Source organism: Carcharhinus amblyrhynchos, chromosome 28 (assembly GCF_965287045.1).
Source record: "Carcharhinus amblyrhynchos chromosome 28, sCarAmb.v2.hapA, whole genome shotgun sequence".
Taxonomy (NCBI): domain Eukaryota; kingdom Metazoa; phylum Chordata; class Chondrichthyes; order Carcharhiniformes; family Carcharhinidae; genus Carcharhinus; species Carcharhinus amblyrhynchos.
Window position 1 is genome coordinate 9,684,183 of NC_137351.1, and position 27,522 is coordinate 9,711,704.

At 39.6% G+C, this 27,522-nt stretch overlaps 1 protein-coding gene across 8 annotated transcripts in view; it reads right to left on the bottom strand.

Moving 5' to 3' along the window:
• glceb (glucuronic acid epimerase b) overlaps nucleotides 1-27,522 on the bottom strand; it is a 99,361-nt gene that overhangs the window by 51,783 nt on the left and 20,056 nt on the right. For 4 of the 8 annotated variants that reach the window (XM_080214110.1, XM_080214108.1, XM_080214105.1 and 1 more), the window contains exons 2-3: nucleotides 6,229-6,356; nucleotides 6,019-6,125 (exon numbers count right to left, since the gene is read on the bottom strand). In XM_080214110.1, the coding sequence (XP_080070236.1) occupies nucleotides 6,019-6,089 (71 nt within the window). In that variant the 5' untranslated portion in view covers nucleotides 6,090-6,125; nucleotides 6,229-6,356. Of the gene's footprint in view, nucleotides 1-801; nucleotides 878-6,018; nucleotides 6,126-6,228; nucleotides 6,357-25,780; nucleotides 25,911-27,522 lie in introns of all 8 variants that reach the window. The other 4 variants (XM_080214107.1, XM_080214106.1, XM_080214111.1 and 1 more) reach the window with 3 other exon arrangements.

The window sequence follows — 27,522 nt, forward strand, 5'->3', positions numbered from 1 at the left end:
AGGGACCGTCTATTTGAAATAGAGATGTGGGAGGATTGTGACTCTGGTACTCTCTTCCTGAAAGGAACCAAGATGTTTGGATTTTTTTTTAAAACAGCAGATATGGATAGATTCTTGGTAAGCAAGGAGGAGGTGATAGGTTCTCAGGCATAGGAAAGATGCAGATTTGAGGTTACGATCAGATCAGCCATCATCTTATTAAATAGCAGAGCAGGCTTGACAGGCTAAATGGCCTGCTCCTTGTTCATACGAGACCAACAATGTACTTCCACATAAGCTAAATTATGCCATGCAGTTTCTGTAGTTTTTTTTAAGCTGTAAGGTTTGTGGAAATTGGGGTGGGGTTAGAAAGGGGAGGTGAAGTGGAGGGAAGAAGTATTGAGTATTGCACACCAAAAGTACTTTATCTCCACTCCAGCCTCAAATGATTTAACTCAAATTTGTGGTCAAATGTATATTTACAGGTATAACATTGAAAACCAAATTCATGTGGCTGTAGGTTATATAGTTTGGAATTTCTTTCTAAAACAAATGTTTAATTCCAAAAGTCATTTCTGCCTAGTTCAATTCTGCAAAGTTGATTGCTATGCTATAGCAACAGATGGTGATCGATCAACTGATGTCAGGAAACCTCAGGACCATACAGTTGTATATTTGCCCCATGCTGGTGCTCTGGTTCCAGGCAGCAAGCCATGTGCTGGCTAAGATGCTCTTTTAGAGAGTCAGTGCAGACCCGATAAGCTGAATGGCCTCTTTCTGTACAGTAAGGATTCTGTGGTTTTATGGAACTATATAACTTACACAATCGCTGGGTCAGAATTCTGCAACATCCCTCTCATCACATGAACTACAGGTTAAGGCAGGTCAGCAGCACTGTCTAGGGATAAAAATAAATGCTGCTTTACAATGATACCCACAGCCCATGATTGAATTAAAAAAAGTGTGCCTTTCACTGCAAATGCTTCTTCAACTTGCATCTCAAAATAGCACATCATGCAAGGGGACAGGTACAAAACTAGAGGAAGGAAGAGAAATACAAATTCATAATTCAGGATATGAGGGAGGTTATCTGTCAAGTCCTTGCACAGTAGACAGAGCCTTGTAATTTGGTCTTGTATCCTGCTTCTATGTATTGCTTTACCTACTCTTACACACAGAGCGACATAGAGTACCACAGAACTGGAAAAGCATTTCAAGGTACTTTAGAGGTGCAATCAGATACAAATGGTTAGTGAGGAAAGGAGGAAGGGTAACCAAGAGCACAAGGTAGAGATGGGATTTAAGGAGATGGAGGCTGGATAGGGAATTGTACAGCATGGAATTGAGGTGATCAGAAAATGAAGAGATCTTTTTTATTTACTTTTTCTTCAGATAGAATTTTATTCTTGAATTATCTTGGGAGTCAAACCTAAGTTACTAGATTGCACAAAAATAGGTTTTTGGCTCAACAGATTATGTTCCCCACAATTGAATAGCTTCTTGGTACACAGAGCAAGTACATAAGGAATAAGATAGCCAAAGACCTTGAAAAACTTCCCAGCAACAATAGAAGGAAGTGATTTAGAATAAATGTATTGTATTCAAGTGTTCATTTTAATGAGACTTGAGTGTTACACTTTACAGAATGTTCTGTGAATACAAATGCAATTTCTTAAGTTTTTTAAAAACTTGTTTCTTATATATTTGTATATAGCTTGTTCTTTAACCAGCATACATAACATATTCAGAAGTAAATCAATGTAGAATCCTGAGAGAACAAGGTACAGTATATACAGTAGGTATACTCTGCTCAAGTTGGGGGAGCTGGCACCCAACATATCAAGGGGCTGTATTTTGTCTTAAGTGCAATATATGATTGGATTTGCTTTACCGTAAATTCTCTAAAGCATCTAAAACATCTGAAAGCACCCACGCCTTTGTTATCTCCATTTAACTATCCTAAAGCACCCTGGCCGGCTGCCCACGTTCTGCTCATCGTAAGCCTGAGGTAATAAGAAATATTCAGCAGGTCTAGAGGAAGAAACAAAGTCCACTTCCAACAGTCCACTTTCCTCATGTTCTGGTCATCAACTACGTTCCAACATTCCAGTTGGGGTTATTCTGATCAGTTGTTAGTACTGAGAATACAATATTATTAATAGGACCTGCTGCACTGTTGCTCATTCTGTTCAAACATCTTTTCTTCCATTTCCATGGTGCAGCTTTCTCTTGGCTCAATTAACATATGTTACATTATATGGCTGCTTCTTATTCCTGTGCTTGAGGATTGCATCTAATGTACCACAATGGTTGCACTGCTGATTAACATTGAGGAATTACTCTGGATCTATGGTTAGCACAGTAAGAAGTCTCACACCAGGTTAAAGTCCAACAGGTTTATTTGGTAGCAAAAGCCACTAACTTTTGGAACGCTGCTCCTTCGTCAGGCAAGTGGGAGTCCTGTTCACAAACAGGGCATATAAAGACAAACTCAATTTACAAAATAATGGTTGGAATGCAAATCTTTATAGGTAATCAAGTCTTAAAGTTACAGACAATGTGAGTGGACAGAGCATTAAGCACAGGTTAAAGGGATGAGTATTGTCTCCAGCCAGGATAGTTAGTGAGATTTTGCAAGCTCAGGCAAGTCGTGAGGGTTACAGATAGTGTGACATGAACCAAAGATCCCAGTTGAGACTGTCCTCGTGTGCAGAACTTGGCCATCAGTCTCTACAGAGTCACTTAGGCCTTTTGCACACGCGCTGGGTGGAAAATGGTCGCACATGTGCAGTTAGTGGTGGGTTTTATTCTTCAGGCTGGGAATCAGCCCAATGTGCCTGAGCAGAAGGAAAGGAAGCAAGAAAGTGAAATGGCATGAAAACAGCTGGTCAAGGGACCTGACTAGGACCACTATTCTGGAGGAAAATATCCCAGGCAGAAGGCCATGGGGAGGAGATGTCAAACCAGAGAGTGGAACTAGATGAGATCCCTGAAGAAACTCCCAATTAAGGGATTAGAAAGAGGTCTCCTATGTAAAGTTAAAAGTAAGGAGCAGATAAATACACTCCAAATGAAATACAGAGCTGCAGGAAGCAAACTTTAAGCAAAGTGGCTCATGAGAATGATCCAAGTGGGTAGCTTGGCAATTCCTTATTGCAGGCCTTTTGGAGCACTGGTGTTCTGCTTGGGATGGAGGAGGATCTGAAATCATACTTGGCAGGTAAAATTCAAATGTACATGGAGATCCAGTGAAAATAAATCTCAGAAGGCAAGCTTGAAGCTCTGGAGGTGGATCCTCAATGAAGTCATCTAAGCGAGAGTGGAGTTTTAAGGGAATTACAAGGACAGATCTTCAAATGTGAAGATTGGAAACCCTTGTTAGGAAAACAAAGTTGAGACTAGTTGGTTCACATTGTGGCAAGGGCCTGGCTAGATTGTTGAGATCCATGATATCTCTCTCATTGCATCTGTCATTTACTTTGGAATGTGGTGCATCTGACCAAAGTTCACTTGTTAATATACATGTGCATCTTACTTATGCTGAATATTAGAGTACAAGATAGATATGATAAGATCGTTTTATCTCTCCTAATTCTTAAAAACATAGCTGGGGGTGAAAGAACAGTGAATATTTTAAATATATTCTTGCGTTTGTACTGAGATCTTTCCAAATTTTTTTATCTGCTGTAAAATAGTTCTTTTTTCTTGTTTACTAGACATTTTGTCCTTTGTGTTAAAAGCTCATCGGCTGTAAAAATGTTCAGTAACTTTCCTCCACAATTTCTAAAAATACAAGGTTATCAAGCTGGATTTCCCTCTGCGATCTGGCTTGTCCAGTATTATCAGCTGGGATTTTAACAGTAAGCAAATTCCCAGGCTGGAAAGAAAGTAAAGAGTTTTACTCATTTTTAATCCACTAGAAAGAGAAATTTTTAAATGCTCCTGCTCTCTTTCAGTTGTCCTTATTCCATTTGTCAGAAAAGTAGTTAGGTGGCTGGATGCAGTCAACTCTTGTTGCCAGGTTCTGTCTATAACAAGCCAGAAAAGTTCTGCAAAAATTAAAACATGACAGATGCAGAAACACTTAGGTTGGTCATGCATAATCCGAGGAGACAAAAGTAGGGTTAAAGCCATCAGCTCAATGACCTGATGGGTGTTACTTTAATTTCAGATAGATTCTTCACATGTTCCTCTTGTGGCCTCCAATTAAAAGCACCCAAGAATATAGCCAAAAACTAGAAGAGTATAGTTCAAGCACAGTTTTAATCTTGCCAGCATAAAAAATTCTCAGTATCTTAACATTTTCAACGAGAGGTGTTCATCACGATAAGCAATGTTAAGCATATACTATAAAATCAGAAAGACATGATTTCAAGATAATAATCTCATCTTGGCTCAGGTGACGATAAGAAATTGTTACAACTTTGCTCTTTTGCTTAATGATGCAGCCTGAACACCTCAATCAGATTACTGTTTTACAACGTGCTTTTGTGAATTTGTTGCTCTATGATTGTGGCAAGAATTGAAACCAGCTAACAACAAACTGGGATTAATGTTTTTCTTAGGAGGAACTGAGAACAAATTAAACTGTAAAAAGCAAAACTGAAAGCTATATGAAATAATCAGATTTTGAACCCTCTGCAAAATATCCTGCACCAAAAGCATTATCCTTTGCCACTGCAGACTTCTGTACTTCAATTCATTGTAAGAAGTCTCACAGCACCAGGGTAAAGTCCAACAGGTTTATTTGGTAGACAAAGCCGCTAACTTTTGGAGCGCTGCTCATTTGTCAGACCTGATTGCCAATTGGCAATGAGGTGGAAACATGACAGAGTCCCCACCTGCCACCTTCCCATTTGATGAAATGCCCCACCACTAAACAAGTCATGGGGGAAAGCAGTACTTTGGTCATCATGTCAAGATAGGAAGTGACTGAAGACTGTACCACAATAGCGGCTTTGAGAAGGTTTTATTTTAGAAATGGATATAAGCTTTAAAAGGAGTAAGTTCCAGAACATGAGGTTGAAGTAGCTAAGGGCACTACCACTGAGTGGTGATATGGGGAGGATGACAGACTATTTGTGTGGAACAAACATGTGGCAGCTGGTGGGCTGAAGAGTACAGGAGAGCGCTCAGGGAGGGAACACAAAGCTGGAGTATATTTCAAAAAAGGTATTGGAGGCTTCATAAAGCCACAGCTTGAAACATCACGCACGGATGTTGCGCGAGGTGCTGAGCATTTTCAGCATTAAAACAAAAATCAGATTCCTTGCATTTAAGAACATAAGAACATAAGAAATAGGAGCAGGAGTAGGCCATCCAGCCCTTCGAGCCTGCCCCGCCATTCAATAAGATCATGGCTGATCTGTCGCTGCTCAGTTCCACTTTCCCGCCCTCTCCCCATAACCCTTAATCCCCTCTCCTATCAAAAACCCATCAACCCGCGTCTTAAAAATATTTAGCGAGGCAGCCTCCACCACTTCAACGGGCAGAGAATTCCAGAGATTCACCACCCTTTGAGTGAAGAAGTTCCTCCTCAACTCCGTTCTAAACCGCCCCCCTTTTATCTTGAGGCTGTGCCCCCTAGTCATATTGTCTTTTTTGAGCGGGAAGAGTCTTTTATTTTGTGATTTTTTGCAACTGTCTCTGGACTACCTTACCCATCTCCAAATGTTAGCTACCCTAAAAATTTGCAGCACATGCACTCTGCAACAAACCCATCACCTCAGTTCTTCTAGTTCTTAATGACTTTAATCCTAATCTTCATGTTCAAATTCTTCCATGGCTTTGCTCCAACCTAGCTGAGCAACTGCTCCAAGTCACACATCCACAAATTCCACTGTTACAGCTTGATTTTTCTACTACTGGAGACCAACCATTTGTGTACTGTGCAATAATTTCACATACTAACATTTTCACAAAATCTGTGCAGTCTCTTTCTCCACACTTCAAAAGAATTTCTTCTTTTCAGTGACCCCTGTTGCCTTTGAGATATTCAATGGCTGCAGAAATTATATAGAAATATAAATGAAAATGTACTTAGTTATGCTTCTACGAAGATCTGCCATGTTTAGAATTGCACCATTGTGCATTGTACATTCAAGTCCCATTCTGTATCTTCATATTGTGTAGTTCTCTTAATCCACCTTGAATCAACAATTTACACAAATTACAGGGAAATTTGTAAACGCAATATTCTATCATTCTTTCTTCATCTTGCACGAGACAATAAAGGAAACATGAACTCACCCTTTTCACTTTCGATCGACTCCACAAATCATCAAGTTATACTGATGACCTCCAATACATTATTCATCTTCTGTTGCAGAAAAAGATGTCTGAACTTGGTTTAGAATCATGAGATCCTGCAGGTGACACTGGAATTAAAAAATGATGACATAGTCATTAACAATTCTAGATATTTTACATTTGACATGATAAAAGATAAAGCTTCCTTCTTTTGCTTCAAGTTAACATCTCCTATATTCAACTCTTCACTGATGTGAATGTACGAGTTAATAATAGGATACATTTTCTTCTGTAAAATGCCCTTGTCACACAAGTTAGTTAGTGGGTGGCATGGTAGCACAGTTGCTTCAGAGTGCCAGGGTCCTAGGTTCGATTCCAGCCTTGAGCGAGTGCATGAATTGTTCATTCTCCCCATCTCCTCTAAGGGCTCTGGTTTCCTCCCAGAGTCCCAAGATGTGCAGGTTAGGTGCATTGGCCATGATCAAGGTGCAGGGTCAGTGCACTCTTGCGGGCTGAATGCATCTTCAGTATAATGGGGATTCTACAATTCTGATCTGTCGGAACATTGGCCACTACAATAAAAAAAATTTTTTGCATGCCTTTTGTGTGGTGAATGGTTCAAAAGAACAGAAAAGGAACATTACCAAACAATAATTGAACACTAGGCTACAGAAGGATATATTAAGAAAGGTGACCTAAAGCTTGGTTAAAGAGATAGGCTTTAAAAAGTGCCACATAAAGAGCAAATGCATGAAAAAGACAGAGCGAGAGAGTACCAATGAGAGAAAAAACACGGGTGATGGGTAAACGGAATTTGGTGCAAATCAGGATAAGAAAGTGATATGGTTAATCATTCTAAAGAAATGTAATTGCTTGTGCCCTGTGACATTAATTTGCATGTCAAAAGTCTTAGGTTTATTTGGTGGCGAAGGGAAGAGAAGAACGACCAAAAATAATGTTTCCTACTCAGAACAAAGTTTAGATGTCTTTCTTAGAATCAAAGCTCATTTGATGAGCTCTATAATTAGAATACCACAACATTAATGGCATGAAACACTAGTGCCTAAACAAAAAAAAACCACATACCAACTGTAAAGAGTAATTATTTCATAAATGCAGTTGTGCAGTCAATTTGTCAGGTCTATAATTGAGCACGCGTGCTAATTCATCATGATGTGAATTCACACAGGAATTTGATTATAACCAAGACAGAAAATACACAGTAACAGATTCCAAGTTATTTGATACATCATGCAACCAAGCAGAAACATATGCATTGGCTTCATATGATATTAAATTATGGGGGTGGTTACGGGAATTATCTTCTCAATAATAAGGATTTACACTCAGGCCATAAATAATGATAATACACATTTAAAAGTCTTGAAAACACTGTTGCATTTATCAAGCACAACACTATTCCCAATGGTAACATAACTGAAGAAAACCATGCTAAAACAAAAGAGATATGGGCTATGCAATCTCCAATAATTCCCGTTCGTTGAAAAAGAAAGTTACGATTGACAATAACAATAAAGGTCATTAAGACAAAGTATATATTAAATCAAAGTACAAATGGAACTCAATATCTTTAAGAAGAATGAGGGGGATCTTACTGAAACTTACAGGATGCTGCAAGGCCTGGATAGAGTGGATGTGGAGAGGATGTTTCTACTAGTATGAAAAATTAGAACCCGAGGGTACTACCTCAGGCTAAAGGGACGATCCTTTAAAACAGAGATGAGGAGGAATTTCTTCAGCCAGAGAGTGGTGAATCTTTGGAACTCTGCCGCAGAAGGCAGTCGAGGCCAGGTCATTGAATGTCTTTAAGACAGAGATAGATAGGTTCTTGATTAATAAGGGGATCAGGGGTTATAGGGAAAAGGCAGGAGGATGGGGATGAGAAAAATATCAACCACGATTGAAAAGCAGGGCACACTCAATGGGCTGAGTGGCCTAATTCTGCTCCAATGTCTTATGGGCAAAGCACTTGGAATAGTTACTGGAAACTTTACATTTATGTACTTGTACAAAGGCATTGTCTAATGTAGAGAAACAAAATATCTAATTTGTGCACAGCAAGTTCCCACAAAAAACAAGGGAAGCAGATAGTCTGATTTAATGTTGTTGAGATAGAAATATTATCCTTCTTTTCTGCATTCAGGCCACGCTTTTTTTTAATGTTCACCTAGCAGCATGTTCCTCTATCCCTTCCCCAATACGGGTTGCTGCCATCAGGGCCCTCCTGATGGATCACCCATCATGATCCCTGACTTGCCCCACCCCCCTCTCCCCATCAGGGCCCCCAACATAGTCCACCTGTCATAGCCCCAACTCAGATCCCACCCCCTTGGCACTGCCCCAGTACACTGACGGTGCCCAACCAGCACTGTCAAATGCCTCTGTACCCCTCGGCATAGTAAAAAGTCTGACAACACCAGGTTTCAGTCCAACTGATTTATTTGATAGTAAACTCACTAGCTTTCGGGTTAGCCCCTTTGTCAGGTGAATGGAGAGTTCTGGCCTCAGACAGAGCATATAAAGCACAGACAGTTTACAGATTACTGATTAGAATGCGAATCTTTACACCTAACCTGCTGTCCAAGTCTTAAAGTGGCTAACAATGTGAGTGGAAGGAGCACTGATCACAGGTTAAAGAGACGTGTATTGTCTCCAGACAGTACAGTAAGTGAGGTTTTGCAAACCCAGGCAAGTCACGGGGGTTACAGATAGTGCGACATGAACCCAAGATCCCTGTTGAGACGGTCCTCAAGTGTGTGGAACTTGGCTATCAGTCTCTGCTCAGCGACTCTGCGCTGTCAAGGCCATTGCACCATGTCTCTGCTTGTGGCAACTAGTAGCAAATCATGCATGACCTCCTGCCGGAGGGGTGGCAGCATTCTGGCAGATGGATGATCGAGGGCCAAACTTGCTAATGAGATTGTCATCCAGTCAATTTTATGCAAATTGGCCTCTGCCATCACATACATAAGAACATAAGAAATAGGAGCAGGAGTAGGCCATCAAGCCCTTCGAGCCTGCCCCGCCATTCAATAAGATCATGGCTGATCTGTCGTGGCTCAGTTCCACTTTCCCGCCCTCTCCCCATAACCCTTAATCCCCTCTCTTATCAAAAACCCATCAACCCGCGTCTTAAAAATATTTAGCGAGGCAGCCTCCACCACTTCAACGGGCAGAGAATTCCAGAGATTCACCACCCTTTGAGTGAAGAAGTTCCTCCTCAACTCCGTTCTAAACCGCCCCCCTTTTATCTTGAGGCTGTGCCCCCTAGTCCTACTGTCTTTTTTGAGCGGGAAGAGTCTTTCCACCTCTATCCTGTCCATCCCATTCATCATCTTATACGTCTCAATGAGATCTCCCCTCATTCTTCTAAACTCTAACGAGTACAAGCCCAGTTTATTCAGCCTCTCCTTATAGCTCAACCCCCTCAACTCTGGTATCGGCCTAGTAAACCTCCTCTGCACTCCCTCCAAGGCCAAAATATCCTTGCGCAGGTGCGGCGCCCAAAACTGCACACAGTACTCCAGCTGCGGCCTCACCAATGCCCGATACAGCTGCAGCAAGACCTCCCTACTTTTATATTCAATCCCCCTCGCTATGAAGGCCAGCATCCCATTCGCCTTCCTGACCACCTGCTGCACCTGCAAGCTGGGTTTTTGCGACTCACGCACAAGGACCCCGAGGTCCCTCTGCACCGTCGCCTGCTGCAGTTTTTCGCCCCGTAAGTAATAGTCCTTCCTACCATTCTTCCTACCAAAGTGGACCACCTCACACTTGCCAACATTAAATTCCATTTGCCATTTCCTGGCCCATTCGCCCAGCCTATCTAGATCCTTCTGTAGACTCTCCACACCCTCCGCACAATTTGCCGTTCCCCCAATCTTGGTGTCATCAGCAAATTTCAACACCCTACACTCGGTTCCCTCCTCCAGATCATCTATATAAATGGTAAAAAGCTGAGGCCCCAGCACCGACCCCTGGGGCACTCCACTAGTCACCATCCGCCAATCCGAATAGCACCCGTTGACCCCCACTCTCTGCCTCCTATTTGACAACCAATCCTCTATCCACGCTAACACCCTACCCCCAACTCCATGTCCCTCAACCTTCTGCAATAACCTCTTGTGAGGTACTTTGTCAAACGCCTTCTGAAAATCTAGAAAGACCACATCCACCGGCTCTCCTCTATCCACCGCCCTAGACACATCCTCATAGAACTCCAGTAAATTTGTCAGACACGACTTCCCTTTAATGAAACCGTGCTGCGTCTGCTCTATCAAGCAAACAGGCACCTGGTGCAAAACTAATTTTTAGGCCCACACATTATTCTCCAGTATCAGCACAATCTGCAATAGGCGCAACGAGGTCAGAGAGTCACTCCAAAAGGACTCTGTGACAAGGCTTAACCCTCAGAAGAAATTGCTCTTCATCCCAATCAAAACCTAAAAACAAACTTTAAACTTCTTAAATTGATACCCCTTTGCTCTGAGAATATGCCCTCTGTCCCAAAGTGAGGGAAAATATCCTCTCCACATTTACCTTGTCAAACCTCTTAAATAATCCTATATGTTTCAATGAGATTACCTTTCCTTCGTCAAAACTGCAATGAATATAGAGTTCAAGTCTGTTTAACCTTTCCTCATAAAGACAAGGGAATCATCCTGCTGAACATTCTCTGAACTGCACCAATGAAATAATACATTTCCTTAAAAAAGGGGACCAAAACTGCTCAGGCTACTCCAGACATGGTCTCACCAGTATCTTGTACAGTTGCAGCATGACTTTCCTACCTTATACTCCAACCCTTGAAATAAAGGCCAACATTCCATTTGCCTTCCTGATTACCAGCTGCACCTGTGAGCTAGCTTTGTGTTTTGTGCATAAGTACCCCCAAGTTCCTTTGTATTGTGGCTTTCTGCAGTTTTTCTCTGTTTAAGTAGTACTCTGTTCTTTCATTCTCCCTTGCAAAATGAACAACTTCACATTGTCTTATGATATCCATTTGTTAATATTTTTCCCCAATTACTTGGCCTCTTATCTCTTCGCAAACTGTATCCCTTACCAATTACCTTTCCATCTATTTTTGTGTCGCCTGTAAATTTGGCTACAGTACGTTTGCTTCCTTTCTCCAAGTTATTAATACACATTGTAAATGGTTGCAATCTTAGCATTGATCCCTGTGGGACCCCACTGGCTACAAGTCACTAACTTGGAAAAGAACCACTCATCCCCACTTGCTGTTTCCTGCCCATTAAAAAGTAGAGTTTATTAGTCACAAGTAAGGTTTACATTTACACTGTAATGAAGTTACTGTGAAATTCCCCTAGTCACCACACTCCAGTGCCTGTTTGAGTCAATGCGCTTAACCAGCATGTTTTTCAGATTGTGCAAGGGAACTGGAGTACCCAGACAAAATCCATGCAGACACGGGGATAACGTGCAAACTCCACACAGACAGTGACCCAAACTGGGAGTTGAACCCAAGTCTCTGGTGCTGTGAGGCAGCAGTGCTAACCACTGTGCCTCCCCACTAGTTAATTCTCTATCCATGCCAGTGCACTACCTCCAACACCACAGGCTCTTATTTTATAACTTAACAATGAGATATCTTGTTGAATGCCTTCTGGAAGTCCAAATATAGCACATCTATTGGTTCCCCTCTATCCACTCTGGTTGAGACTTCTTGAAAAACTCTTAGTTAGACAGCATTTCCCTTGCACGAAGCTATGCTGATTCTGCGTGATTAGATTATGATTGTCCAGATGTGCTATTACTTCTTTAATAACTGATTCCAACATTTTTCCAAAAATAGGTGTTAGGCTAATTATTCAAAAAGTAAGGGAGGCAAAAAGCAGGCAACTCTTGGCTAGAGGCGTCACATTTTCAGTTTTCCAATCCTCTGGCATTTCTCCTGAAGTGGGAGATGCCGGCATTGGACTGGGATAATTTCTCGAGTTTCTCCAGAATTTCTCTTGAATCCAAAGATTTTTGGAAAATTACAACCAATGCATTCAATACCTTTATATCTACTTCAAGATCCTAGGATGCAAGCCATCAGGACCAGGGGATTTACCTGCCTTTAGCCCCATTAGTTTTGTCTGGTGCTACTTCTCTAGTGATGGTGTTTAATTCCTCCCCCCCTATTCTTTAGTAGGAATGGGATGTTTGAAGTATAATCCACTGTACAGACAGATGCAAAAGAAGCATCATAACAAACTGATTCACATCAATACCACTAACCTGCAAAAAAATTTCATTTCAGGATTCATGGGGAAAAAATTGTGACAGCTTCAAAATCTGTAAAAACGCATTCATTTACTCAGTACCAGAGTTTGAGATGGATGCCTTTAAAGCAAAAAGTATATTTTTCTTTCAGGTTTCAGAAATATCAGACTTGCTGAACGCAAGATAGATCAATGACAGCAGCACAAAACAAACCTGTAGAAAATCTGTATGCAGTTTTTCCTCACCCAATCTTCATTTGCTGACATCAGAACAATAATTTACACTCGTGTAAAAGGTTAAGAAATCTGTCTGCTCCAGAATACAGACTCGAGAGGCTGCATACCACCAATGCACCACTCCTGCTGACCAGCATCCCCAAATTTATTCAGAGATGAAGAGTCAGCAGCATTGTTGATTTTGGGCTGTTGGTATGGTTGTTGTTTGGCTGCCCATAGTGGGCAAAAAGAGTTTTCATGCCTTTCAGCTTAAGTGCACAAAGTCAATATTCTCCACTGTTTTCTGCCACCTTATGAGTTCATCAAGAGATCTGAACACTGTTGGCACAAGGGAGTCTTCACTTCCTCGGAACCACTGACTTTCCAGAATCCAAAAGTTTTTCTGAAGAACTGGGGAACAAATATAGTAATTGTCAGTTTGAGAAGTTGTGTATCACGGTTATAATTTTCAGGGAGGATTAATCTCGTTTTCTATATATCTGCTGTGGACAGCCCAGTTTCCATGCTGCAGATTCCAGTGTAACATTGACTTTGAGGCTTGGTCAATGTTGTCTGTGGGAGTAGCTGGGCAGTACATCAGTGGTTGACCACTGCTGTCATGGGTCCGGAAACAAATCAGATGAATAGCCTGAATAGTCCTTTCTTTCACTGGTGGAATGGAATCTGCCAGGCTGTTGTACAGCATAAAACAAATTTAAGGACATGGAGCCCCAATCCAATAGCTGTTCTCCAGCAGTGTTATTCTTGGGTAAATCCTTCAGTGACTTTGAACTCAAAGACGATGTTTGGTGCCCTGAGATATTGGACCACGTCATTAGGTGAATTGTAGGCAATTGTGATGGACAGCCTACCTACATTAATGCAGATGGAGTAAGAGTGATCTGATTTTAGGTTTGTATGTCATTGCGAGGCTTTTTTGATGTAGGTGGCTAGGCTGTGCATCTTGTTATCCCTGCTTGCAATGAGTTGGGACCTGGGAATGAGAGTTTAACAGCTGGAGTGATTGTGAGGTGGGTTTCCTGCAGGACAACCATATCTTCATTCTTGTCAGAGACGTTTTGTCGAGGATACGTCTTCACCTTTGAGCTGGTATATTCTCATTGCTGAACCTATTTCTCAGCTTTGTTGTCACTAAGAGAATCTATTTTCCAGTGGGTTTTTACTGCCTGGGCTGGAGCCAAGAATTCAGTTGCCTTCTTGACATCATTACTTCACAGGTTTTTAAGTTAGAAAAAAATTACTTTAACATGTGAAGGTTGCTGCCTCCGTCACGTTTCACACTCAAATCAATAGGTATGGAAACTCCTGCAACAACCACAACTGTGGCTTAGAATCAATGCCAATGAGGTCATGTCATAACTCCAGATAAAATCAAAGATACAATGCAGCTGGGAAGATAAAGCAGGTGGTAAAAACAGCACTGAAGTATCATCTCAAGGTTGTGCCAGAACAGGCAGGCTTCTCAAGTCCTTGGAGATCAAATCAGCTGCTGACACTCAAATAATAATGGCTCCCACAAGATCATTCCTCACCCCAGTTCTCTACAATATATTCCTCCATCAAACAAATTCATGGCTTCTCCCATATGTCACTGACTTGTCTCCAGCCTTCTAGGTTAAAACTTCAAGACATTGAGAAAACACTCAATGGAGATCTATGTTGTCTGGAAGCCTACTTCAGAAAATGGAGACTTCAATCAAATGTTGTCAAGACTGTTGTTTCAACCTTCCACCTGAACCAACTCAAAATGGCAGAATTTTACCTCCCAACCACCATGGGAATTGTAGTGGGTGGGACACAGACCATAGGAGGTCTGTCGATTGCGGATGGGACTTTCCAACCTTGGGGCGAGCACTGCCAGAAAACATCCAGATCTGTAGCCACTCACCCATGATCTAACATTAAAATATCTTGGTATCACTTCTGACCACACACTGACCTACTGGCAACACCTTCAGAACACTGGAGACAAGGTCAAGCATCACTAAATCCAAACTGGTAACTGACCTGACTGAATTCCCAGGTTTTGACCTTCTGCATAAAACCTGACAACCCTCTACCATTTGAGGACAGACTGGGGAAGATCTGGCTACTTGCTCCAAAAGTAGAACATAAGTTACTACTCTGACTCTGGCCATCCAGGTCAGGTCACCACCCACATAACAGCCCTGATAGGTCCATCATAAACATGCTCACTGCAGCTGTTGAATGGATTGTCAACTTTGGCATCAAACTATAACTGCTTCACTAGCCATATGACATTATTTTACGAGACAAGTTCTCTTGTCTTACTGTTGCTTGTGCTGCTTTGAAAGGAAAATTCTTGGCTATATTTTCAAGTAAGTGAAAAATAAAAATAGGCAAGGTAAAAAGAAACTATATTCACTACAAGACAGTTTTGCTTGCTGGTGTAGACCAATTTCAGCTCTACTGTATATTCTTCAAGGCAAAACGTAAAACATATAGTCAAATATGACATGTAACCTTCAACATGATTCCCCTCATCCCATAAATTCCAAACGGCGCACAATCCATTTTCCCCTACCGACTGAATGGTACAAATAAAGTGAACTTTGCACTTTTATTAAAAGCATTAAAAACATGAAGCTGTTTGCTCTTTTTTCAGATATTGATCAATAATACTTATTTTATAAAATGTAAGCAACGCAACCACTCCATTAGAACTGATCTCCATCATAGTGGAGTTTCAGCACAATGAATCCTCTGATCCTTAATTATTCAGTGAAAGACAGTAACATTTGGCACAAGAATGTATAACAATTTCTAAAAGCATGCCCATTTCTCCAACACATTGGTAAAAAGTCAAATGCTTTGTTCTCAGCTTCTGGATTCAGTTTAAATTCTAGTAAACACATTAGCTAGCTCATTTCTCTCACAACAATTAAGTGAAGAAAGCTTTCTAGTAGTGACATATAACAATGCCTTTTGTTGTTAGAACTATAGTTGAACATTTAATGAATGAAGAATTCACCTATCTCAACCAGCAGCTACAGGGAAATGGGGCTCAAGACAGCTTGAGATTTCAGCAAGTGCATAAAGATAGTGAAACAAAGCCTAATCATGCTGTTCAGAAGTTAGTGACTTGTTTTCAAAACAGCTAAAAAAATTGAAAGTTTTAAACAAATCAATTTCTGTTTAGAGCCACAAGTAAAGCTAATCATTTTTTAAAAACTTTTCTACAAGAATTTTAAACAATCAGCTTATTTAATATCACTTGGGGTCAAAATTTGACCTTGGGTTAAAAAAATTGTTGAAAATTAAATCTCAGCTTTAAAAAAATCTGGTTGTTTCATTATGAAAAAACCCCATCAATCTTTTGGCTTTTTTAAACAAATAATAGCAAGAACTTCACTCTTTTGACAACCGATTGTAACAATGTCTGTTCCATTATGTCACTGCCAAATCTGTTCTAGCAGCATCTCGGGGCTGAAATGAGCTTGGGCAGCTTCAATAGAAGTTGCTTCTGGGGCGAGTCTATGACAAACTCCCCAGATACCAGAAGCAGGGAACCATTTCATCCCACAGCATGGACATCTGTATTACAATGCAAGTTTAACAGCCTTTTCCTTATGTCCTACATAAGTATCGATTATTGGGAAAACAAGCTTGGTGCAGTTATTAAGCTAGAGAGTGGGAGAGCACTGAACTAAAATACTCAAGGTACTCCAGAATTAACAATTATTGCTGTTGACAATTTAATCCCTTTATCACTTAGCTACTCAAAGCCAGCATGTCCAATGTGATCAGTTTCAAGAAAAATTAAGAAGGAATAGCTCTTCCAAATTTATCATCAGCTGTATGCATCCAATAAGCAACAGTATCAAATAAAAGAGAAGTCAAATAAAAAATTGAAATATATTTAGCAACTACTGTAAAACCCTGCAAGTTGACACATTATAATCTAATAGAACACAAAAAAGTTGAAATTCTGCCAGAGTTGTAAATTATTTGTTAGTGCAATTAAAATAGCTGAATTAACAAGCAGAGATATTTTCTGCTTTCTATCAAATTAGTGCTGTACCAGTTCTCTGTTCCCTTCTCTAGCACTGGTTCAAGTGTACATCCTTTTTTAATTAAAAAACGTAAAAATTACCAAAAATACTGAAATAGTGCTGCAGTACTACTGCAATGTCACTTAATGGAACAATTCACAAGTGCAATTTAGAAATGTTAAGTGACTGAGTCCACATATATTAACGTGAACAAGTAGTGTTATGCATTTGAATATGGTTATTGTAAATTTTAGACATGATTATATTGTGTCTGGATGACTACTTAGTCTGTATTTCTTGGAAGAAAATACCTCCAATTTCTGGAAACTGGCCTGATAACTAAAAGCAATACATCATTTAGCTTACTCTCATTTGTACTTCCTCTATGGATTTGGATATTTCCTGTTGTGTACAGAATGCAAAACTGGGAACAGCACGTCAAGTGCAGCCATGACAAAAAGGAAAGCCCTAGGTCTTAGCTGATGAACCATTAGAAAAGGTCCTCAAGCAACGTGAAGGCAAATAACAGCATAGACTCTAATTTTATATTTTGCTCCAGCAAACCTAACATTAGGCGATGCTTCATAAGCCCCTGTAGCACATTTACAAAGTATTTGTAGGGAAAGTGCACTAACAGGGAATGTAGCTAGCTGCTCAAATCATAGCTTCCACTAGTTTCTACCAGAAAAAAAAAGTACTCTAATTCAGACAAAATGTACTCTTATTCAGAATGTCTGGATACCATAGGGTAATACTGAATTACAGGATCAGCCTGAATTACAGAGCAGAATGTATAAGTCATTTAAAAAAAAAATCAGTAATACATAACCACAAGTGGTAATACAATTTTATACTGTAAAAGAGAAGCATCACAATGTAAAGATGTTATGGGGAGAACTACTGGAATATTGAATAGGTTAGTGCTATAAAAACATAGCATGAAAATTTGTACATGGACTCATTTCCCAACTTGCATTAACTAATAGGGTATTTTCCACTTTAATCAAGTCAATGAAAAGCAGCAAGAGATCCTTTGTACTCAAATGATTACTAGCACTACAATGCACAGACACATTTTCTTCCTGTCCCCCTCCTTAATTAGTGTGCAGCCACCTTACTGGATGCTCAACTTCATGAACAAAGACAACTTTAATAATTCAGATGTTTCTAGGCAAAGACGATATGCTTGTCAGAAGCTTTCAGTAGTAAGTCAGTAACTGGTGCAGCTTCACATAAGCTTTGCATGAATTTAAATTTTCACAAATCCTCTTTTCAATGCTGTTTTTGGCAACATTAAGCTGCTTAAATAAGTTTCAACACAATTTGCTTAGTACCCATTATCGGTAAATACTCTCATTCCACGAGCAACTCATTCGAAACAATAAAAATGTTAGTTAAAAAACAAAAATGTGAAAGTTACACGGAGTATAAATATGTAAGTTCTCTTAAAACAGTCCCCACTACCACCTTTCCAGGCTTCAAGAATACATGTTATTTTAACACTGTCGTTGAGTCAAAATCCTCAATCCTAACAGTACCGTGGGTGCAACTACACCACAGACTGCACTGATTCAAGACGACAACTCACCACCTCCTTCTCAGTGGTGTTTAGAAATGAGCAAAAAGCTCAATTCCCTTCAACTAATATTTAAAAAAACTGCCCTGGTACTATCATAAACTTTCCACTATTGGAACCAAGCAATTTCTGGTAAAGAAAAAGAAATGGTACCAAATGTAGAAATTCTAACATATAGATGCTATTATCTGGAAAATCTATTTCCTTTAGCTGACAACCCAATGTCTCAAACTAGAAGTCAGACAAATAAAAATGAACCCAAGTGGAAAACTTGTAAATATGTTTATCTAACCAATAGGAAAAAAGAGGAAAAAGCTAATGAACTCTCCCAAATAAAGTATTTTAACAAAATATGACATGGGTATTAGAGAAACAAACCAAACCTTTATGAATGCAACTTTTGCTTTTTGAAAAAAATTATTCAATTCCTCTCATGTCTGCCTTTTCAGGCAAATGAACCTCATTACAATTGGGACTAGATCTGCAAAGTTATCAATTATCTGCAGATCAGATCAAAGCTGAGCACCAGATCTGAACTTCGTGTTCTATGCTTTTCGCTTTACCTGCCAACCCTCCTTGCCTCTGTCACTTACTTGCATTTTACAGACTCTCAGATTGCAGAATTACCAAGAAGCATGCCTATATTTTCAGATTCGTGATTAACAAGGGGGTGAAACGTTATCGGGGTATGCAGGATTGTGGTCTTTATTTTACAATCAGATCATCCATGACCTTATCGAATGGTAGAGCAGGCTCAAGGGACCGAGTGGTCTATTCCTGCTCCAAATTTATATGTTTGAATGCATAATCACATAAGCAAATTTTTTTAAATTCATTTGTGAGACATGGGCATCACTGGCTGGCCAGCATTTATTACCCATCCCTGGTTGCCCGAGAAGGTGCTGGTGAGCTGCCTTCTTGAATCACTGCAGTCCAAGTTCTGTGGGTTGACCCACAATGCTGTTAGGGAGGAAATTCCAGGATTTTGACCCAGCAACTGTGAAGAAACGGTGACATATTTCCAAGTCAGGATGGAGAGTGCCTTGGAGGGGAGCTTGCAGGTGGTGTTCCCATTTACCTTCTTTATTTTAAAAGATTGTTCTTTAGATTTTGAAGCACTGTATTCCTGTATATTTGAATCTTAGAAAGTAGTCACAATGAGAAGAGAGCACTCAGCAGAGCACATTCTTCTGCCATACTGCGTTAACTAAATGTTATTACAATTACACAGCCCTTCCTTGTGGCTTTTTCCTGCTTGGTTGATGCTCAAACTAAAAAGCGAAAAAAATCTTTTTCTTAAGAACTCCCATCTCACTGAGATGGCTTTAGGCCAATCAACATCCCAACAACCTGCTCTGAATACAGTCCTCACATTTTGACAGCTGTCACAAATTTAAGCAGAGCAGCTGAGACAATCTAGAACATTCTAAAACAATAATATTTTAAATAAAACAACCCAAAAGCTTTCAAAAAAGTCAGTTCCTCCTGTAACTTGATGTTAACGGATCCTTAAAAAAAATTCCAGAATCCTGATTTTCAAAATTTAAAATCAGTCTTTCTGGATCTATTTGTGTACCAAATTTCATTCTGGAGACACATTGTCAAATGGCCTACTGGGCAAAAACAATACCTCCATATAACTTCAGTGGTGGAGATGATAAGCCCAAGACCAACTTCAGGCAGAAATGGAATGGGTGACCATCAGACAAAGTAAAAGGCTCAGGAAGAAGGTCATCCCCTTCTCAAACAGACATATCACTTTGGGTACTGTTGGGGTGATGGTGTTTCAGGGGAAAGCAGCAAAGGACAAGTTCATGGCACCAAGGATGGCTCTGCTGCACAGAAGGGGAAGAAAATTAGTGATCGGGGATTCATAGTAAGAGGTACAGACAGGCATTTATGTGGCTGCAGATGTCAATCCAGAATGGTATGTTGTCTCCCTGGTGCCAAGGATGTCAAGGAGTGGCTACAGGACATTCTGAAGAGGGAGCGCGAACAGCCAGTGGTTGTGGTACACAAGATACCAATGACATGGGTAAACAAATAAATTAGGTGCTGAAAGCTGAATTTAGAAGATAAATTAAAACGCAGGACCTCAAATGCAGTAATCTCAGGATTACTCCCAATGCCACATGTTAGCCAGAGCAGGAATAAGAGAATAGGTCAGATGAATGTATGGTTACAGAATGGCATACCATCTCAGGTATAGTGGCCACAATTTGATTAGATTCCGTATTATTATGGAAAATGACAAGAGATAAATCAGAATAAAAGTTTTATACCAAGGGAAGGCAAATTTTACAAAACTGAGAAGTGATTTGGCTGAGGTGGGCTAGGCAAGGCTGCTAAAAGGATAAATCAGTGGTAAACCAGAGGAAAGCACTAATAAATGAGATTTTTAGGATACAAAGCAGAAACATCGCCTCCAAAAATAAGAATATGATCCTCATTGCTGATGTAGTATATGCGTGATTGGTGACCATCAGGTTTGAACAAACTTTGTTGAACTATATTATGTACAGAATGCTAAGATTTACTGCAGACTTCTCCAGCTCCAAATTCGCTTCAGTCCTATGCTCAGCCCCAGGATCCCTGTTCTTTGGCCCCATTAGCCAATCATTTCAGATGACCTTATAACACCTTCTCCGCTTAAAGGGGCTTGCTACTACAGAAACAATAATCAAACCATAATAAAATTTCACACTCAGCTTAAATTCAAAAATGAAAAATTCAACTTTCTCCTTTGAAGACTTGAAAAAAAAAACTTGATCAAATGTTATTTTAATATATAACTAAAGATGATTGCAATCACATATTACAACTTCCAAATGGTTTCACTTTATGACACCCTGACCTAGAACTTGTAGCCTCTTCATGCCATTGATTCGTTTGGCAGAAAGTAACAAGCAGGGACCCTTCACTGTATCTCTGCTTCCCTGGTATTTTCTGGGGTGAAACCCATTGGGGAAAATGGTATCATTCCATACATTGGCTAACACACATTTGCTAACTGTAAATGAAGAAAGATTGCCTTCATAATAACTACAATCTTCTGCGCTTTTAGAATGCTGATGCCTGGACTACAATTTGACCTCAAGAGTCTTCCACTCACAGATGACTGTCTTAGTTCAAAAACTGGATGCATAAACTGGATAAGGCACCTGTGCAAGCACTTTAAGCACAGCCATGCACAATACCCCATTAAGAGATTTTTGTTTTACAAGTAGAATATTTTTGATTCCAAGCAGGCAGCTTGCTAATCATATTTTTTCCTGCGGCAGCAGGCCAGGTAGAAGAAACGCTTGAAAACAATTTGCAAGAAATTCCAGATTTGGAAAACAAACAGCCAGGCTGGGGTTGCATACACAGCTGAACTGCAATCAGAAATGTGGAGAATGCAGAGAACAAAATCCTGGGCCAAATTCCCAAGCTGCACTGTCATTGGTTCAAGGGTAGTCTTAACCCCACTACAGTACAAAAAGTCCAGCTTCAGCTCTTTAATTCAACTCAAAAATATTAATTCTGACAAAAATCTTTGAATTGGTGGCACCCCCATAGATATAATATTAACTACTGCTATTCTTTGTTCTTCCATGGGATGGTGCTATTAACTGTTATTCTTGATTGCTCCATCTTGCTCCAACTCTCTCAACAAACTAAAAGATGCGCTACTTCCTTTGGCTAATAATACATAAAGTCACATGATATGATAACTTTTTAAAAATATGTACCACACAGCATTTTTGGAGCTTCGAGGATGCTCCTCATTAAAACATGTTTCCACAGTATTTGGTAGAGGTCTTTGTAGCATTAGCTGATCTTCCAGATGATTTCTCTGCACTTTTTAATGCCTGTTTCTATTTCAATTCCTACTTCTTTGGCTCTGTGATATTTTTGAAAAGGACACGGTTCTTGGGTGACACGGACGAAGCAGTACTCAACTCAAAGTTGTCTCAAGGGCACCAATCAACTACAGCGTTGAAATGGACTTGCACACTTAACAGGTGAAAACACTCCCCCATGAAAAACATCCATGAACCAGCTGTGTTTTTACAACAATTTGGTCATTTTCCGCAAATATTTTTATGCCCAAAAATACACACATGCACAGAAATATGGGGAGGTAGTGATGTGGTGATGTTGCCACTGGACTAGTAGTCATGAAATTTGAATTCAATAAAAAAAAAACCTAAAATTAAAAGAGTAATAAAACCATTGTTGTAAACTTTGGTTCATCTGCCACCCTTACCTGGTCCAACCTACTCCAGGTCCACAGCAATGTGGTTGACTTTTAAATGGCCTAGCAAGCCACTCAGTTCAAGGGCAATCAGGGATGGGCACTAAATGCTGGCTTAGAATTTCAAAATATAGACTACCTGAATTGGATTAGGCACCAAGTGGCATTGGGTTCATATCCTATCATAGCTTGGCAAGTGGTCCCTCTCTGTATCATCAATTCTTTCTCTCTGCTTTCTTCCTGTTTTCCCTCTGTGCATCTTCTCCTCTCTCAGTACCCCCTTGCATGTACACTAGAGATGTACCTTTATATACATTTCAAAATCCTTATCTTTCAACACCTAACAACAGCGCTGGAGCCAAACCTAGAGCTCAAACCATTCCAACAAGAACTGCAAAAATGCTAGTACAAGACATAGGCTGGAATGCATTGTTACCTTAGACAAGGTGGCCTTCCTCTTGGTGTTAAGGGATACAAAGACAACCATTACTGAAATATTTATAGGATCAAGAGAAACCAGAGCGTCAAGAAGTTTCTGTAACACTGATCTCTAATAAGCTTAGTAATTATTGGCTATTAAATAAGTAATCTTCACTTTCATGTTAATCAGTTAGAGCTCTGGTTTTGGGGTGTAGAGGAAGGTGGGAATGACAATTACTGAGAACAGAATTTGGACAATGTGTTCAATGACAAATCTCCATGTAACAGCCATGGGAAAGCTTAGTGCTCTATAGGTTATGGAAAACATGCCATTCGTCCATACCTTGTACTTCCAATAATGATCCATAACTAATTTGATCAAATTAGTCATTTTTCCAGTTCTGTTTATACAATTGAACACTCAAAAATTCTATTTAACCCCAAATCACAATGCCCTAAATTGTGCATTATGAAACAAAACATGGGTCTTTTCAGATCAATAATTGTAATTCTCTAAATACCCATGCCTTGACCAACTCCTACGTTAGACTGAAGCACTTCCATAAGCAAACTTTGCTCCCGCCAAAAATGCTAAACTCATTAAAGATGAGTGGCCTATTTTTGCTATTCCAACAGAAAGGAGCACACAAATGATTTAGCTTGTGATTATTTATATGATATGCATTATAAAATTTATCCAAGTTTAACATTTCTCTACTGCTACAAGCACTGTTATATTACTGTTAATATCATTACTTAAATCTGGATTTGCTTTCATATTGACCTTGTACTGAAATGCCATGTTTTCAGTTATAATGCATCGTATCCATAAATGCATATATCATGGATGGTGACAAACAAAATTGTCTCATTTTCTAAAAAAAAATCGAATGTCTCAAAAGTGCTTGAGTTTTATATTCACCCTCACTACTGAATGGGGAAAACCTATGATTCAGGTGTGTTGTTATCATGTTTATATAATAATTGTAGGACAACACTGATCCATGTACTTCAAGGTAATTTGTACCGAATGAATATTTCAAGATTTGGTTTTTGTTTATACAGAAATGAGCAAGAATGGTGGAAGACCACCGTTTGTGTTCTCTATTCCTGTCAGTGAATAAATGGGTCATTTCAAGCTTTTTCCTAATATGGAACACAAGATTTACAATCTTAGTGTACGTAATTAACAACTGCTACGAATCTTGCTAAAATGCACTTTTGTTCAATTTGTATCTAATGAAACAGTAGAAAGTAATGAAGTGAATCTTACAAATGAGCCACAGTCTAATGGCTTCAATCGTTCTGTCGATTGAAAAATGAGCAAAATAATGTGCATAAAAACTGCACTGCCGGTGAGTAAAACCAAATTGACACAGTGGTCTCCGAATTGAAACTTTATCCAAAACAAAAGGTTTCAATATTAATATACATTTCTTATTATATATTCAAGCTGTTCTATCCAACAACCCTACTGAAATAGGACAAAATAATTTCCCTCAACATTATAACTCGGATTTGAGGGGAAAATGCAGTATGAGCCAAGTCAGTGCCAGCCCCCAGGAAGTCCCGCATCAAAAGTGATATTTTTCTTGTAAATTATCCTTTAACTTTGACACTGCCAACAGATGATCCCTCCTTAAAATAAATGGTAGATTAAAAACTGGGGTTTTAGGGTCCAGTATCATCTTTCAAAGACACATCTTAAATTACATACAACAGTACAAAACACCAGGATAAATACTTTAGTGGGACAAAAACAAAAATCATATATGAAAAGACAAGGAGATTTCAGCTTAAAATTCCTGCGCAGTTATTGGGAAGATGGATCCAATTTAATTGTCAGTTTTATTTTCAAAGCATGCAATTCGCCATGAAAAGAAATACACACTTTAATGCTTTTATCTACTTTAATTAGTAGATTAAGTATAAATTATAAATATGCTATAGCATTTTGATAAATTACTACAGTCAATGCAAATACTTACACAAAGCAAAGCTACTTTCATCTGAAAGGCATTACATTCTTAAAGAGGGGAATCACAGATTAGTACTTAGTCATTTGAAACCTACCAAAAAATCCGCACTGGACTTATAAAATATGCCTAACAAGTGTTGTAAATATACTTTTATAAAGCTAAACTGAGGAAGTGCCAAAATGATGCATCTTTGAGGACGTTACGAGCACAGAGGACAAGGGGAACCAGGAGGTGCAGTGTATTTGGATTTCCAAAAGGCACGCAACAAGGTGCCACTCAAAAGGTTGCTGCATAAGATAAAGGTGCTTGGCATTATGGGTAATGTATTAACATGAATAGAGGATTGGTTAACTGACAGAAAGCAAAGAGCGGGGACAATTGGGTAATTTTTTTAGTTGGCGATCAGTGACTAGTGGTGGGCCTCAATGTAAATTGTAAACAATAATCATTGATGATTTGGAGTTTGGGACCAAGTGTGGTGTATTGTCACAGATGACACTAAGATGAGTGTAGGCAAAGTGTGCAGAAGACACTGAATGCCTGCAAAAGGGATATAGATAATTTAAGTGAGTGGATAAGGGTCTGGCAGATTGAGTACAATGTTGGTAAATGTGAGGTCATCCATTTTGATAGGAACAGCAGCAAAATGGATTATTTAAATGGTTAAAAAATACAGCATGCTGCTGTGCAGACGAACCTGGGTGTCCTTGTGCATGAATCACAAAATTAGTTTGCACGTGCAGCGGGTAATTAAGAAGGAATTTTGTTCTTCATTGCTAGGAGGGATGGAGTTTAAATACAGGAAGGTTATGTTGCAGCTGTATAAGGTGCTAGTAAGGCCATACCTGGAATATAGTTTTGGTCTCCTCACTGGAGAATAGATATACTGGCTCTGGCGGGGGTGCAGAGGAGATTCACCAGGTTCTGGAGTTGAGGGTTGGTTTATGAGAAAACTAGGACTATACTCACTGGAATCTAGAAGAATAAACATAAGAACATAAGAAATAGGAGGAGTAGGCCATCTAGCCCCTCGAGCCTGCCCCGCCATTCAATAAGATCATGGCTGATCTGTCGTGGCTCAGTTCCACATTCCCACCCTCTCCCCATAACCCTTAATCCCCTTGCCTATCAAAAACCTATCAATCCGCGTCTTAAAAATATTGAGCGAGGCAGCTTCCACCGCTTCAACGGGGAGAGAATTCCAGAGATTCACCACCCTTTGAGTGAAGAAGTTTGTCCTCAACTCCGTTCTAAACCGCACCCCCTTTATCTTGAGGCTGTGCCCTCTAGTCCTGATGAGGGGGAATCTTATAGAAACAGATAAAATTATGAAGGGAATATTTAAAGTAGATGCAGGAACATTGTTTCCACTGGCAGGTGAAACAAGAGCTAAGGGGCATAGCCTCAAAATAAGGGGGAGCAGATTTAGGACTGCGTTGAGGAGGAACTTCTTCATCCAAAGGGTTGTGAACCTGTGGAATTCTCTGCCCAGTGAAGCAGTTGAGGCTACCTCATTGAATGTTTTTAAGGCAACGAGCGATTGATTTTTGAACAGTAAAAAAACTAAAAGGTTATGGTGAGTGAGCGGGTAAACGGAACCGAGTCTGCGAAACGATCAGCCATGATCATACTGAATGGCGGAGCAGGTTTAAGGGCCTACTCCTGCTCCTACTAATGTAGTATGAACAGATCAGTTAACTCAACACAAGATAAGTGATTTAAACAGAACCTTGCTGCCTCAAATTGTCCACACAAGCTTTGGGCAAATGAACCCAAGCCAAATAGCTAATTATTTCCAATTAAGCAAACACACACACACACACACACACACACACACACACACACACACATTCAGTATATTAAAATGACTTTTTAAAGAAAACATCAATTCTTCTTTCACATTCCTGTGACTAACCTTCTGTCAGCAATCCAACACCACTCTCAACTAGCCAGTGAAAGAGGTAGAAGCTGGGTCAGAGATTCTGCTGGTTCAGTGTTAAGTAGAATGTGTATTTTAATCTATAATTAAATATCCTCTAACCATCACAGATTTAAAGTTGTACATTCCCATAATTTAAGTAGCAGTTGTGAAGTAGGGAATTTGATTCTCTGTATATTGGGATGTGAGAGATCCAGTCTGTCTCCATCACCTGCCAAAATGTGGTAGAGGTCAAACTACAGTACACACAACGATTTCTATACAACGTGCACAGAATCAAACTTACTATTTGCAGTAGATTTTTTTTGGTAGATCGAGGACTAAGCAGTTAGCATTCCTAATTAGCCAGAAAAGCAGTTTTGTACTTGCTGGCCTATGAAGTTTTTCTGTACTATACTGGAAATGTTTGCTAGCTAAACAAATAAATTTTAAACTGGTCAGCACGGTTCTCAAAATATTGTTACGGCTACTACGAAAACTTCTACACAACAAAAATGTGCTCTCCTAGTTTTGCCAGGAGACATATAACTGTGCTTACTTAAAAATAAAAATATTACAAATTTAGGAAGACTCACATAAAATGAAGCTAACTTTAAGGTGAATTTTCAAAATCAGGCTGGATCATTTTGGGGAACAAGATTCCATAAA